General features: G+C 51.7%; 1 protein-coding gene across 4 annotated transcripts in view; it reads right to left on the reverse strand.

The window, feature by feature from the left end:
• Window positions 1-861: 861 nt before the first annotated feature.
• Window positions 862-13,438, reverse strand: part of ANHX (anomalous homeobox) — a 31,192-nt gene continuing 18,615 nt past the window's right edge. For 2 of the 4 annotated variants that reach the window (XM_045042169.1, XM_045042167.1), the window contains 8 exons: window positions 12,535-12,662; window positions 10,311-10,434; window positions 9,060-9,276; window positions 8,481-8,601; window positions 6,629-6,921; window positions 3,597-3,744; window positions 1,774-1,855; window positions 862-1,509 (listed from right to left, as the gene is read on the reverse strand). In XM_045042169.1, coding sequence (XP_044898104.1) covers window positions 1,423-1,509; window positions 1,774-1,855; window positions 3,597-3,744; window positions 6,629-6,921; window positions 8,481-8,601; window positions 9,060-9,276; window positions 10,311-10,434; window positions 12,535-12,662 — 1,200 coding nt within the window. In that variant the 3' untranslated portion in view covers window positions 862-1,422. Of the gene's footprint in view, window positions 1,510-1,773; window positions 1,856-3,596; window positions 5,038-6,628; window positions 6,922-8,480; window positions 8,602-9,059; window positions 9,277-10,310; window positions 10,435-12,534; window positions 12,663-13,438 lie in introns of those variants that run through there. The other 2 variants (XM_045042168.1, XM_045042171.1) reach the window with 2 other exon arrangements.

The raw sequence follows: 13,438 nt of genomic DNA on the forward strand, positions 1-13,438 counted from the left end.
CCGCCATTCGGTACGTGCTGTGTTGGCAATGAAGGTCTGCAGAGTCCAGGTGAGGGCAGGGAGCATAGGTGGTCTCAGCTCAGGTGCCTCCCTTTGGGAAGCCCTGGGTGTCTCATCATTAATGCATCACATATCCTGGGATATGCAACTACCCATGATTGCTCCTTATCTCTGTCTATCCTGTGAGGTGCCTGACAGCAAGAAATGGACTCTGCTCCCTGCTGTATCACACAAACTGCTCAGCACATATCTGTCAACTGACACAATGGGAGAGGCAAGGACCAAGGACCTATCCCTGGAGGTGACAGTTATGAGTATCAACGTCACCCCTGCAAAGGAGGGTCACATGCATCAAGAGTCACATCACAGTCGGCCACCCTGGGCCCGGTGTGCTTGAACATGGCAGCTTGTAGCACCGGGGAAATTCCTTTCTCCAACAAAAAATAGGTAAAGGGCAAAGGGACACTGTGACACTGTTTATAAAACAGAGACATTAGAAACAATCAGATCAACAGGGTACTAATTCATCAATCAATGCCCACTCATGCCATGAAGTGCCCATCAGGGACTGAAAGGGACAGGTGTCCAAGACGTAGTTAAGAGAGTAAAAGGGGCGGGGGGAGGGGGGGGGTTGAGCGTCCTACTAGGCTCAGGTTGTGATCTCACGGTTGATGAGTTCGAGCCCCACGTCGGGCTCTGCGCTGACAGCTCTGAGTCTGGAGCCTGCTTGGGATTGTGTGTGTGTGTGTGTGTGTGTGTGTGTGTGTGTGTGTGTGTGTGTCTGCCCCTCCCCCACTCATGCTCTGTCTCAAAAATAAAATAAACATTAAAAAATTTTTTTGAAAAGAGTAAAAGGGGGAGTTCAGAACATTAAACTGTAATTTAATAGAACAGAACATTTGTTTTACAAACAAAATGATTTACAACCTCAGGGGGAAATGTACCGTCGCATCTTGCCTGAGCCATCCCAACCACATAACCCTCTGAAGAAGCCCCCCCAAGATATAGATATGTCAGAACACTGCCCATGCCCCACTAACCAACTTAACTGGGTAAAGTGTGGCCTCGTCATTACAGCAAAACATTCTCCTCTTGCTCTGGAAAGGCCTTCCCTGCCCAGAACCTGCCCAGGAGCTTGAGGTCACAATTTCTCGCTGCCTGAGTGAAACAGACCCCTCTAACTTCTGGGCTCAAGAGAATTCTCGAGTGCTTTGCTTCCTCCAATACAGTGAGTTGCCAGCCAACCAAACTATGAAACATGGCAGGGGGCTAACTGGCCCCCAATGCTTCTCACTGGAACCCCCTAAGGAACTCTGGGGTCCTTTTTTCAGTCGGAATAAAGCTCTGTAACGTGTGTTGAATGGCTGGATGTCCACATCTGCTCCCCAGGGCACTGGCTGGATACCCCAAAGGATATCTCTCTCAACCCAGGCTGCCCCCTGAAAGCTCAAGGAGCATCCGGGCTCCCCAGAAGGCATCGCTAGAGGCCTGGCCATCGGGCCACTGCACCTGGAAAGCCAACACAGCGTTATGCACAGAAGCACCTTCTGCCTGGCTCCACCTTCCCACCCAGGCACCCCTACCCTGGGACCCACCCTCTCTGGACTCAGTGGGAAACACCAGCCCATGGCACCCGGCTCCCATTCAATTGACTCCAGCCTTGAGGCATCCCCACCCCTCGTTCCATCTGTCTGCTTTATTCACTCCAAAGGCATGACCTGAGAATCCAAGAATTCAAAGGGAAACCCATGGTACCTGGTAGTAGGGTCTCACCTGGCTGGAGGGCAAGGGCTGGCTCAGGTCCAGAGCAGACATAGGGCTGGAGAAAGAGGGGCCCGGAGCCAACTCCAGAGGGCTGGAAAAGAGACGATGTCAGGACAAGCTCTGAATCAATGGGGCGCCAGGTCACTACATGCCCTGACCGCTCTCTGCACATAAGCAGCCCTTCCAGGTGCTGGATGCTCTTCAGGAACACTGTCCTCTCCTAGGGCCCTCCGGTGTGCAGGTGCCACAGAAGCTTGTGTGACACCTCAAGTAGGGGGCTTGGGTGAGCCAGAGAGCACTTCAGGGCAGGCTCACAGAGAAGGGCCGGCAAGTGGAAACCCGAAGGAAGGGTCAAGAAGGGGCAGGCTTGGGGTGTGAAGGAGACAAGAGGCCATTAGGACCAGGCTGGGAGAGCAGGGAAGATGACGGGTGCAGCTACTCGGGACAACAGTCTGGTAGTTCCCAAAACTGGCAGACGCACACCTACACAGCCATTCTGTGTACACACCCCAGAGACGTGAAGGCAAACACGTATGTCCAGGAATGCTCAAACCAACCCAACCCAGGGACTCAGCAGTGACTACAAACCGGTGATGGATCAAAAAACCATGGTCCAGCCACATCAAGGACCAGAACTCACAAATAAAGGGGAATGGATTGCTGATGCACACAGCAACAGGGGGAAAATCTCAAAGTACTCAAGGCGAGTGAAAGGCGCCAGACCCCTCGCCCCACCCAAATTTAAAATTTTAGATGTCATTTACATGGAATTCTAGAAAATGCAGATAAATAAAGCAGATCCAAGGTCCTGGGGGTGTCAGGGTTAGAAGCAGGTGGGAGTGCTCTGTACGGCTCAGCAGTTATAGCTTCGTGGTGGATACGTAAGTCGCACTCAGAAAATGACCATCTGTACCATCTAAACATGTTGCTTTAATGAATGCCACTTATGCCCCAGTGAATTTGCTTTTAAAGAAGGAATCAAAGTCATCAGATCAGAGCAATGATGGGCTGGGCCTTGGGAGTCCAAGGCTGATACAGCCAGTGGGGAGACCAAGCAAACCACAAAGGTACCCAGTGGGGGCATTTTCTCCATCACGGTTCCTGGTCACGAGTGAAAAAGTGAGTCCATCTGCATAGTCTGCATTTTCTCACCATCTGCTGTTTCAGCAAGAAAATCAGTGACTTAAAGAACGGCTCCCCTTCTTTCTCACACATTGCACTGTGGTTCTGTCCGTACTGGGCACCTGACTTTCAGCTACCAGACTGGGGAGACTGTGAACCCTGGGGACCTGGTCCTGGTGACCCCTATCATAGATCCACCAAAGGACCCCCAACGTCTCACACTCTTCCATCCCTCTTCTCTACCGCTAGATTCTCCTGGCCTGTTGTCCTGGGCCCCACGGCCAAAATCCACAGCACCTAGGCTGTTCATGGCTCTCCCAAGCACCTCTGAAACTACGGTTTGGAATATAAAATCCATCTTGATGCTGCTCAAAAACTCAGACAACCTCTGTCTAGGGAAAAGAAAATGCCCAAAAAGAGGCCGCTGGGGCCCAGGGTGATCTTGGAGAAGACACAAACCGTGAGCACTGTCCACAACACAGACCTCATATCTGCTCTGATATTTCTAGGTGTTCTTTTGTCTCAGGGAAAAAGTACCCTCTTCTTCTGGTAGATGCAGGGTGGGAAGAATGTTGTTTTTCTTCCAGAAACCCATAAGGAAAGGGCTCAATCTGCACATCTGAGGTCACAAGTCTGTATGTAAACCAGACAATACCTTACCCACGGCCGGAGAAAATGTTGCTTGAGCCCCATGGCTCTGCGTGCCTCACCTCTGGGTCAGGATGAATTCAGGAGGCTGTGGCGGGGGCTGTGTCACCTGGAAGCCGCCAGCCTGTTGTTCTTCTTGACCACCGCCAGTGCCCGGACCTTCCTCCAGGTACATGCTCTGCGGATTGCCAACAGGTGGGTCAGCGAATCCTACACAGAAACAAATTCCACAACCCAGTGCTGGGAGAAGAGAACACAGCCCACAAGCAGCACAATCAAGACCTCCATGGAGAGAAGCAGCATCCAGCCTGGCAGGCCTCAAGCCTCAGCCTCCCTTGCTGAGGAAGGAACAGTCACGACTGTTGATCTCAATGGCCTTTTTAGGCTTCAGAAACAAAGACAAAGTCCAATTTTGCAGACTTCAATTTCTGCTTAATTAACCCAGACTTCGTGCCAGCCCCCAATGCCAAAGATTCAGCATCCAAATCTGCCCCCCACACACCCCTGCTGCATGAGGACAGGGAATGGGCAGTCCACTTCTCAGTTTATCTCGTGCTGGTCCATCAAAGGCTGAGCCACCAGCCCTTAGCTATTTTCATTTTCACCTTTTACCTGAGGTTTCACCATGATTTCAATGAGGTGCAAGGTGTCACGACCTTATCTGGCTCCTTCTCGCTACATTGAAGAGAGTATCTCCATGTATCATTCAAGATAAGCCATGGTGAATCTGATCAATTCTGGGTCAACAAACATTCTGGAGCAAAGGAAGGGAAGGAGGAAGGTTCGTGTCTTCCCTGAGTCTACCAGGTGGTAAACCTAGCATCGGAATCCCTGATCCCCGACTCAGAACAACAGGCCAGCCGGGCGGGGTTCACAGTCCTTTGTCTTGTCTGCCAGAGTGACGACCCAACCTGCCAGCCAGCTGCCCAGACAATCTCAAACCAAAGGAACTTTCCTGACAATTTGGTGTATGTATGATTTTACCTCCACTTTCCACTGTTTCCTCTTTTCTGTGGAACTTTAAAAGTACTCTGAGATACATTAAATACAGTTTAAGTGCTGATTTGAGCATTTCTGATTCAAACATAAAAGATCACTGGGTTAGATCTTCTTCCTCTAAGAGAAAAACAAGTAATAAGCAAAAAGCCCAGAACAAAGGGAGAGTCGGGGGGGGATAATTAGTGGAAGGGAGATGTCCACAGTCTGCAGACCCAGGGCACAAGTACATCCTATGTTGGTAGGGCATCCGAAAGGAAGGTGGGGTATAGGTCAGGTCCTGAGAACCCTAAGGAGGTTGGAAGGGAGGGAGCAGTAAGGGAGAGCAGGGTAACATCCTGGAGCTCAGGCAGTCAGCAGGGAGGCTCACCAGTTCCTAGAGAACATCACCCCTCACATGTGCTGGACCTGGTGTGAAGACCAGCTCCCCTCGTCCCAGTGTGAAGTTGGCCTGTGACTGCCCCACTCCAGCCTTGTTGGTAAATTTGGACAGGCAAACGTAGGTCTCTGACAGTGGAAAAAAAAACATGGACAGCAAGAAATGAGGGACCGATATGATCAAACTGAAAAGCTGCCTACAGAGCAATGAGTCTCCAGGGCCTTTCCTCTTTCTGACCCTTCCTCCTTTCCTATCCAAGGAAGGGCCAGAATCCACAGCCCCAATATTCCTGCCTTCAGACAACAAAACATATTTTTGAAACTTCTATTGAGAATACTCAGAAAAATCAAAGACACTGCATCTATAAAAAGTAATAGAATGCACGAAGAAGGGAAAATTCAAATAAAAAAAGAGCCTGGAATTCTCTTAACGCCTACCTGTCAAAATGGAATACTGAAAGACAGAGTTTAACACCTCCAAAGCACATACGATGAAAAAGAAAAGAAATGCAAGAAAAAAGGTAAACATTTGGGAGACTGGTCCAGGATTTCCAACATCAGAATAAGATTTGTGCTCTAAAGAGAACTGAGAATGTGGAGGGGATAAATTATCAAAGAACATTGTCCAAAAAATAGCCAAACCTTAAAGAAGACATTATCTTCTCTAAATTGAAAGGCTTAACAGATAAGTGAATTAAAAAGACTCACACCTAAGACCATCATTGTGAAATTTCAGAACACCCAGACTTAAAAAACAAAACTCCAAGAAAGGAACAATACGTTGCAAAGAAGAAAATAAAATGAAATCACCAACATCAGATGCTAAAAACAATGATATAAATATATCTGTAAATATCTAAGGGAGGAGGAATATTTAAACTCAAAACTCCTTCCCTGACAAACTGTTAATCAAATGTGAAGGCAGATTAAAGACAATTTCACAACATGTAAGTACTCAGAAAATTTATCTTGCAAGTACCCTTTCTTGCCCAATTAATTGAAGATGTTCTCAAACATAACAAAGAAGTCAAGGAAGAAAGAACAAGACCTGCAATTCAGGAAACACCGATGCAAACCCAAGGAGACAATGAGAGGAGCACTCGGGATGGTGACCCCACACCAGGTCTAGGGAAACGTCACTGGGATGGAAACAGGAAGGAGGGCTCCAGCCATAAGTCTTCAGAGGAGAAACTCGGAAAGCTGGAAGAAGTTAAGAATGTGATAAAAACAGGTAATGTAAGAAAAAAGAAAGGGAATTACAAACTCCAGGAAATATGGATGTACCCATAGAAGACTAAGAAATTTAGGTGACAGGCAAATTGATGGTGCCAATATCTTCCTTACAAGGTGAGATGTCACAAGATGCTTTTGTATTTGGTAGACTAAACAATATGTAAATACATACTCTTTAGATAACAACTAAGAAGAAACTAAAGAAGTGATATTTCAATCATGAGATGCTGTAGGAGGTCCAATAAGCTAGACCATCTGCTGTTGCAGCAAGCGCTGACAGGTAAGTTAGGTGGACTAGAATGGGGAATGCAGGGTGGCAGATGTCTAATTAGTTTTAACTCTTTCCTGTCTTACTATTAGTCATATGCACATTTTATTTTGCAAACTAGAAAAGTAGGAGAGTATTGGCCCTTCCCACAACCCCTCAAATGAGACCCAAGTACTTGTGGCATCTTGTGCAGAAGAGTGTGGCCTGGAATGGACCCACCTGTGGAGCTGGGCTCACCCAGAGCAGTAACGGACACAGCCACAGCTGCATCTGCAGGGCGCATCATGAAGTCCAACCCAGGCCCGTGAACCAGATGCCCGGTCTGGAAGGAAACTTCCCTGGAGGACGCCAGTGCAAGAGACATCAGCCATGACTCAGGGGCAGCCAGAGAAGGGTCTAGCATGTCACTGCCAGCAGCCAGAGGACAGACGCCAGGGCCTGGGCAGATGGCAGGGAGAGTGACAGGATCGTGGCCAGGCCCCTCCTGGTACATCTCACCACCCTGCAGAGACCTGGGGAAGAGCAAACACCATCCCTTGGAGGGCAGAGACTCCCAGGAGGAGACTCCAGCCTAGTTTGGGAATCCAGGTTCCCGACTCGACCCAGCCACTGATGGCTGTGAGGCCCACCACGTCCCTAATTACACTGCCTTCACTGTTCTACATGTAGCTGCTAGGGTTCTAGAACACTTAAAAAATACTATGACTGCAGCACCTGGGTGGATCAGTCCTTTGGTTGTCCGACCCTATATTTCAGCTCAGGTCAGGATCCCAGGGTCATGGGATCCAGCCCGGCATTGGGCTCCGTGCTGAGCGTGGAGCCTGCTTGGGATTCTCAATGTCTCTTGACACCTGGGTGGCTCAGTCAGTTAACCATCTGACTTCAGCTCAGGTCACGATTTCGTGATTCATTGAGTTCGAACCCTGCATCTAAACTGTCAGCGAGGAGCCTGCTTCCTGCTTGGGATCCTGTCTCCCTCTCTCTCTGCCCCTCCCCCACATTCGATCTCTCTCCCCACCTCCCTCTCTCTCTCTCTCTCTCTCTGTCACTCATTGACTCACTCTCCTCCTCCCCCATCCCTCTCCCTGCCCATGCTCTCTCTAAAAAACAAACAAACATTACTGGAAACCTAAGATACATTAGCAGTTTCTTCAAAAGGAACTTCAATAAAGCACTATTCCACAACGATGAAAGCAAGATATGATTAGGAAGAACCTAACAGTTGAGTGGATAATGATGGTTGACCTTACAGGAATTACCGGGCAGCAGTCGGTAACAATCAGACTCCATGCGGCACACTCACTGTGTCTAAGATGGTACTCCTGGGTTTATGTTACCACTCCCCCAACCCACCCCATAATCTCCGCAATAACCTGCAAGGCATGCCCTCTCCATTTCGCAGATGAGAAAAGCACGGCACTGAGAGGTCACAGGAACCTGCCCAAGTTCACACACCTGGGCAGTGCCAGCCTGCATGTGAAGGGCCAGGCACAGACAGTGTCATGAGAGATGCTGATGTCACGTGGGAAATGGAAAGTGTCCACATCTTGACGGTTACACAAGACGGGACCTGGCCCCTCGCTCAGACCTAGTCCTGCTGATGGCTGGCACTTTCCTCATGCTTACATCAGGTTCACGCCTCGTCCCAGGTGAGGGAGAGTGCTTGGACAGTGCCTAGTACACAGGAGGAACTCAAGAAATGTTAGCTGTTACTGACTCAATGAAATGCAAACAGTACAAAAATACTAGAAAGAAAATGAAACAAGAGCTAGGGTTCACCTTTAGGAATAAGTCTGCATGTTTTTCTTTCCAAATCCGTTTTCCTCATTCTCCAATACATACATGAAGTCAGGCTGGAGCCCGGCTCCAGGGCGCAAGTGTGGGGTCCCTGACATGCATGGCTTCCTTAACCAGTGGCTCTCCCATACCAGAATGGCAGAATCTCTGCAGTCACTGACCTGGTCCCATTGCTGGCCCCAGGATTCACATGCCTGCTCCAGGCCTGGTCACCCACCCAGGATGGGGAAACTCGATAGGGTGATGGTCCCATGGTCCCATGGGATGGCAGTACCTGGGAGGCAATGGCTTTGGCATAGTCTCATCTCCAGAAAAGTCCGGGGCCAGGGCCAGCGACTCCCATGGCCCTTGGGCGGTCTCTCTGGATCGTGCAGGCCCATTTTCCTCCTGTCCTGCTGAAAGCCAATCAGACAGGAAGGAGACTTGCTGATGCTCCCAGTCCCAGCCTCCTTCCCAGCAGGTTAAGAGCAGCCCTACTGGCTGAAAAAAAGGGGTCAACCACTGACTCAATACAATATCCTTTGTCCCTTAAATGTCTTTTGTCTGAAACCAATCCATAATTACAAACCCATGAACCCCTACATCATGGTGGCTGGCTCACTTCCCAAGTCTTCTCGACTCCTGGCCCTGGACGCACCATAATCTCTAAATGCAAAACACCTGTGGCAGGCCCCACTTAGGGGCATCCTGACCCTCACCCTCAGGGATCTCACTAACCACAAGGTGACGTCCTCAAAGTGCAGACTGGGAGTGAAGGTGCTGTCCCTATAACCAGAGTGAACCTAACTAGGCTTAGCCCTAAACAAAGGGTGCCCCCAACCACGAGGAAGGGGGGAGCCCTGGAACCACTCACCTGGCCACTGAGGCCTGTCCACACACCCAGAGCCAAGGTGGGGGTGGTCTGAGGGCTGGGGGCGGTCCGGACCCCTCTCCCTCACACTGGGGTCCTCTACTGTGTCCTCCGGCGCTGGCTCCAGGCGCTGGAGAAGGGCCCTCTGGCGCCGCCGGTAATTGGCAAACCAGTTGTACACTTGCTCTACGGTCAGGCTCGTCTCCAAGGCCAGGTTCTCCTGCCCCAAAACAGCACAACCTCTAGGCCCTCCACCGTCCCCGGAGCAGCGGCGTGCACAAGGGCGACCCGACAACGCTTTCACCGAGGCGGCGAGCCGGAGCCCGGGCTCACTCTCGGAGAGCGGCAGCAGAGAAGCTGAGCCGCCTCAGAGCAGGAGGCCTGAACCAGGCCATCTGCGCCGCCAGCACGTCCGGCAGCCCGGCCTCGTTCACCGCTGGCGCCGCAACGGCGGCCCCGCCAACGATAACCCAGAAACGCGGAGGGCCTGGACAAGGCCTGCCGGGCCAGAGCCTTCCGAAGCAGGGGGCAGCGACAGCCCGTGACCAACGCCTGTGACCCAGGACCCCGCAGAGCAACTCTTCTTGCGGCCACCGCTCGGTGCTCGGGAGAACCCAGTCTACGCGGCCGGCGCGGTGATCACTGGGAGAGCACTACTGATTGGACAGGTAACATGGTGGGTGGAGCAAGCACCAGGAGTGCCCTTTTGATTGGACAAGCTCTAGAAGGGGCGGGGAGAAAGTAGGTGGAGCTAACAGGGGAGCGCCCCGCCGATTGGACAGAGCAGAGAAGTGGGCGGAGAGAACAGGCCGGGATTTTGGAGCACCGGGAAACTCCCACTGGTCGTATCTCGCCTCTTTACCCCTAGCAACCTCACCCCACTCCACTCCGTCCCTCCAGTTTCCCGGGGCTACGTTGAGGATGGCGCCCTGCTGGCCCTGAGCTCCGCAAATACCTGCCTCCCTCAGGTTGGAAGCTCCACGACAGCAGTGGGGATATGATGACCCCACGTTTGAAAACTAGACCCTCCACGAGTGTAGGCTGGATGGTCACGAGCTGCCAGCCAATGAGCTCCCGTCTCCAGGAAAGTTCTGAGAGAGGCGGAAGCCCCCCGCATCCTGGCAGACGGGCCACTGGGGAGGTCCGGAGGAGGAGAGGGTAAAGGTGTGAGTCATCTAAGGGTGGTGGCGTCGCCTAAGGTCGGGGGGTAGGCTAAACGGGGGGCTGTCGAGCCTCGATCTCCTGGGTTCTTACCCGCTCGGCCTTGCTGGGGTTGGTGCTCACGCTCGAGGCAAAGTCGTGCAGCTTCCGGCGAACCTCTCTGGGAAAGTTTCGGCTCTTCAGGCCATCAGGGCAGAGGGAGAGGGGTGGTGGGTTTCTGGATAAAGACAGTGAAGTGGTGGTTACAGACACCCCTTCTCCTGGATGCACCTCGTGTGCTCTCAAACACTGCACCCCCAGACATCCTCTCATCTCACTGGCTGCTCCTCCTCTCTAAGCTGCAGAGTCCCAAGCGTCCATCCCCCGAAGAAGGGAGGGGCCCACATTTCACGGCACAACCTCAGAGGGGTGTCACCAGGGTTTCCACTACCGCTCACTGAGATGCCACAGCTGACCAATGGCTGGTAACTACTGAAAGTGGATGATGAAGATATTGAGGTGGGCTATGCTACTCTTTACGGTGTATATACACGAGTTTTTCCAAAACGAAAAAGTGATATATAAACAAATACTACCTGTAGGGAACACCCAAAGTACCCAAACACCAAATGAACAAATCATGGATGTCAAAAATGCATCCCACACATACTACATCCCAAATGGAGCTCGATCCTTTGCTCTCGGATCTTCCCCCAGTTCTGTGCATCTCAGTGAGAAACCATCATGTTCCAGTCAATCAGACCAAGAGCCCTGGAGTCCAGCTTTATTCTCTTTACCTCCTCCAACACATCTCCCTCGTCAGCAAATCCTCCGAAATCTGCCCTGACACAACCCTTTCTACAATCACTCCCAAAGATTCCCAAGAACCTCTTGCCCCTGCTCCTGTACTAACCACCTTTGGGAGACCCTGCCACACTTAGACAGCGTACCAACCATGATGGCTGTAACCCCAATATCATCCCCTCCTTACACATCTAGGGATTGCTGTCCCAGAGCTCAGGCCTCCAAGCCAAGGCTTAGGTGAGCCTGCCTGCCACCTCCAACCCACAGCAAAGAACAAAGGCAGGATAGTCCTCTACTAAGCACATTCCCTGTCTAGTACTCCCCACTCTGACTATGGAATCCACAGTGTTTCCTCATCCACCACCCATTGTCCATACCCAATGTCAGCCCAGGAGAGTAGGGCCCAAGCATTACCCCCAGCACCTCCAATAGCACCCAGCAATCAGGGGCCCCTTCCAAATACTGCATACTGATCCCCAAATCATTTACTTCATTGCACTGGACTCTGGCAGGCCATTAGCACCTATATGGAGGGACATGACTGCTTTCCTGAAGACCCCAAGGCTGATTAACTGCTGGGTTTTGAGGGCATATCTCACTCTTTTGTGGGCACTGGGAAAATAATTCTCTCTGATCCAGAAGGAATCCATCTCTTCTTCCAGTAACCAGGCCAGTAACCAGGCCCTGTGGGACAGGAACCCCCTGTCACTTGGGCTGGCAGGAGCTCAGAGCGAGATCTGCAGCTCCTCCTGGTCAGAGAGGAACACGCAAGATGAAGAACAAAGGCTGTGCAGCCTCAGTGTCTCTCCTGGAAGCCTAGCTTTGCATCTCTCTCATGTGTAACCCTGGGCAAGTTGCTGACCTTTCTGTGCCTCAGTTTCCTCATCTGTGAATGGTGATGACAGTAATAATAATAATAATTAGCACTTGTAATGTTTACTTGGTGCTGAGGATGGGCCCAGCATCTCTCACGTGCCAGGCAATCTTCTAAGCACCACACCTATCTCCTTTAATGCTTGCATCACTCTCCTCTTTATTCTCCTTAAAATGTCCTGCAGCCCTAAGGGATGGCACTGAGATCCAGACCATGGCACCTGCAGAGCCTGTCTGCGAGAATCAGATGACCTAAGACACAGGTGCTGGAAATTTCCCAAGGGAGAAGAAGAGGAGAGGAAGAGAGTAAGGTCAGGGTGCCCACCTGCTGCCCCCTTCTCTGCAGAGCCCTCACCAGAAGGCAGCGTCTCCTGCCGCAACTAGAACTCTCTGCCTGGGTCCTGGAAAAGGCTCCCTCTCCTTACCCTGCAAGCATAAATGGGAATGCACCCCTCCCCCAGCTGCACAGGTAGGTGGAGAGTGTGGCTCAGTGTGGGGCACAATGGCTGATGTAGAGCCTATGATCTTTTGACTACTACCGCTTCTTCTGACTTCTGCATTTATCTCCCGCCTCTATTTCACCTCGGCCCCCCTGAGGTTTTAGAAGGCACAGCCCTCGAGAGTCCTAGGGAATAAGCACAAAGACAGACCAGCAGTATACCTCTTTCTGCAGCGGAACTTCTGCACTGGGGTCAGCACAGCCACGCCCAGCCGCTTCATGACCAGATGGTAGTGAATGTCGTTCCAGAGCTGGACCAGCTCCTGGCTGCCACCGGGCACACGGCAACCCTGCCGAGAAAAGCCTGCTGAGACCTGGCTGCCCTCGTCCTGCCTGGAGCACTGCCATCTGACCCGACCTGATCCCTGAGAAGAGCTGCCTGTTGATGTGCCAAGCAATGAGGGCATGAACCCAGCACTCCAATCACCAGCAGGCTCTGTCCCTGGTGGCCCAGCCAGCCATTCAGGTCATTTCAGCCCTTCAACCCTCCCACACAACACATGAGGTGAACACAGCTCTCAGTCACTGCTTACAGATGAAGAGCAGGAAGCAAGGAGAACACAAATGACTGGCCCGGGGCCACACAACACGCAAGAGGCAGAGCCACAGTTAGAACCACATGGGGATTCCAAGGCTTGACCCACATCTTGCATGAAAGACCTTTCTCTCCCACCCAGCAGAGCTGGCCCCTCCGGTGCCGAGCGAGTGCATTCTGAGTCAAGTGGGATGAAGTCCTGGTCTGTGCCCCGTGACAGCTCACTAACCCAGTGGGACTTGATCACATAACCAGACTCTGGAAATGGCCAAGGATACCTGTGGTTGGCCTCCCCCAGAACCCAGCTGCTGTAGTCAGTGTGTGGGGTTCTTGCATTTAACTCCAATGTCCTCGGGACCATCTTGGCAAGGGAGGTGCTGACAATCATTTAGCTTTCTCTCCACAGCATCAGAAAAGCCCATTTTTCTGGGCTGTGACTTTCACTGGCCGAGGGCACAGCCGTCCAGGAATGTATACGGGAAACTTGCTACCTGCAGGATGTGGCCCTGGGCAGGAAACATCCTTTCTTGG

This window comes from Felis catus, chromosome D3, assembly GCF_018350175.1.
Source record: "Felis catus isolate Fca126 chromosome D3, F.catus_Fca126_mat1.0, whole genome shotgun sequence".
In the NCBI taxonomy this organism is placed as follows: domain Eukaryota; kingdom Metazoa; phylum Chordata; class Mammalia; order Carnivora; family Felidae; genus Felis; species Felis catus.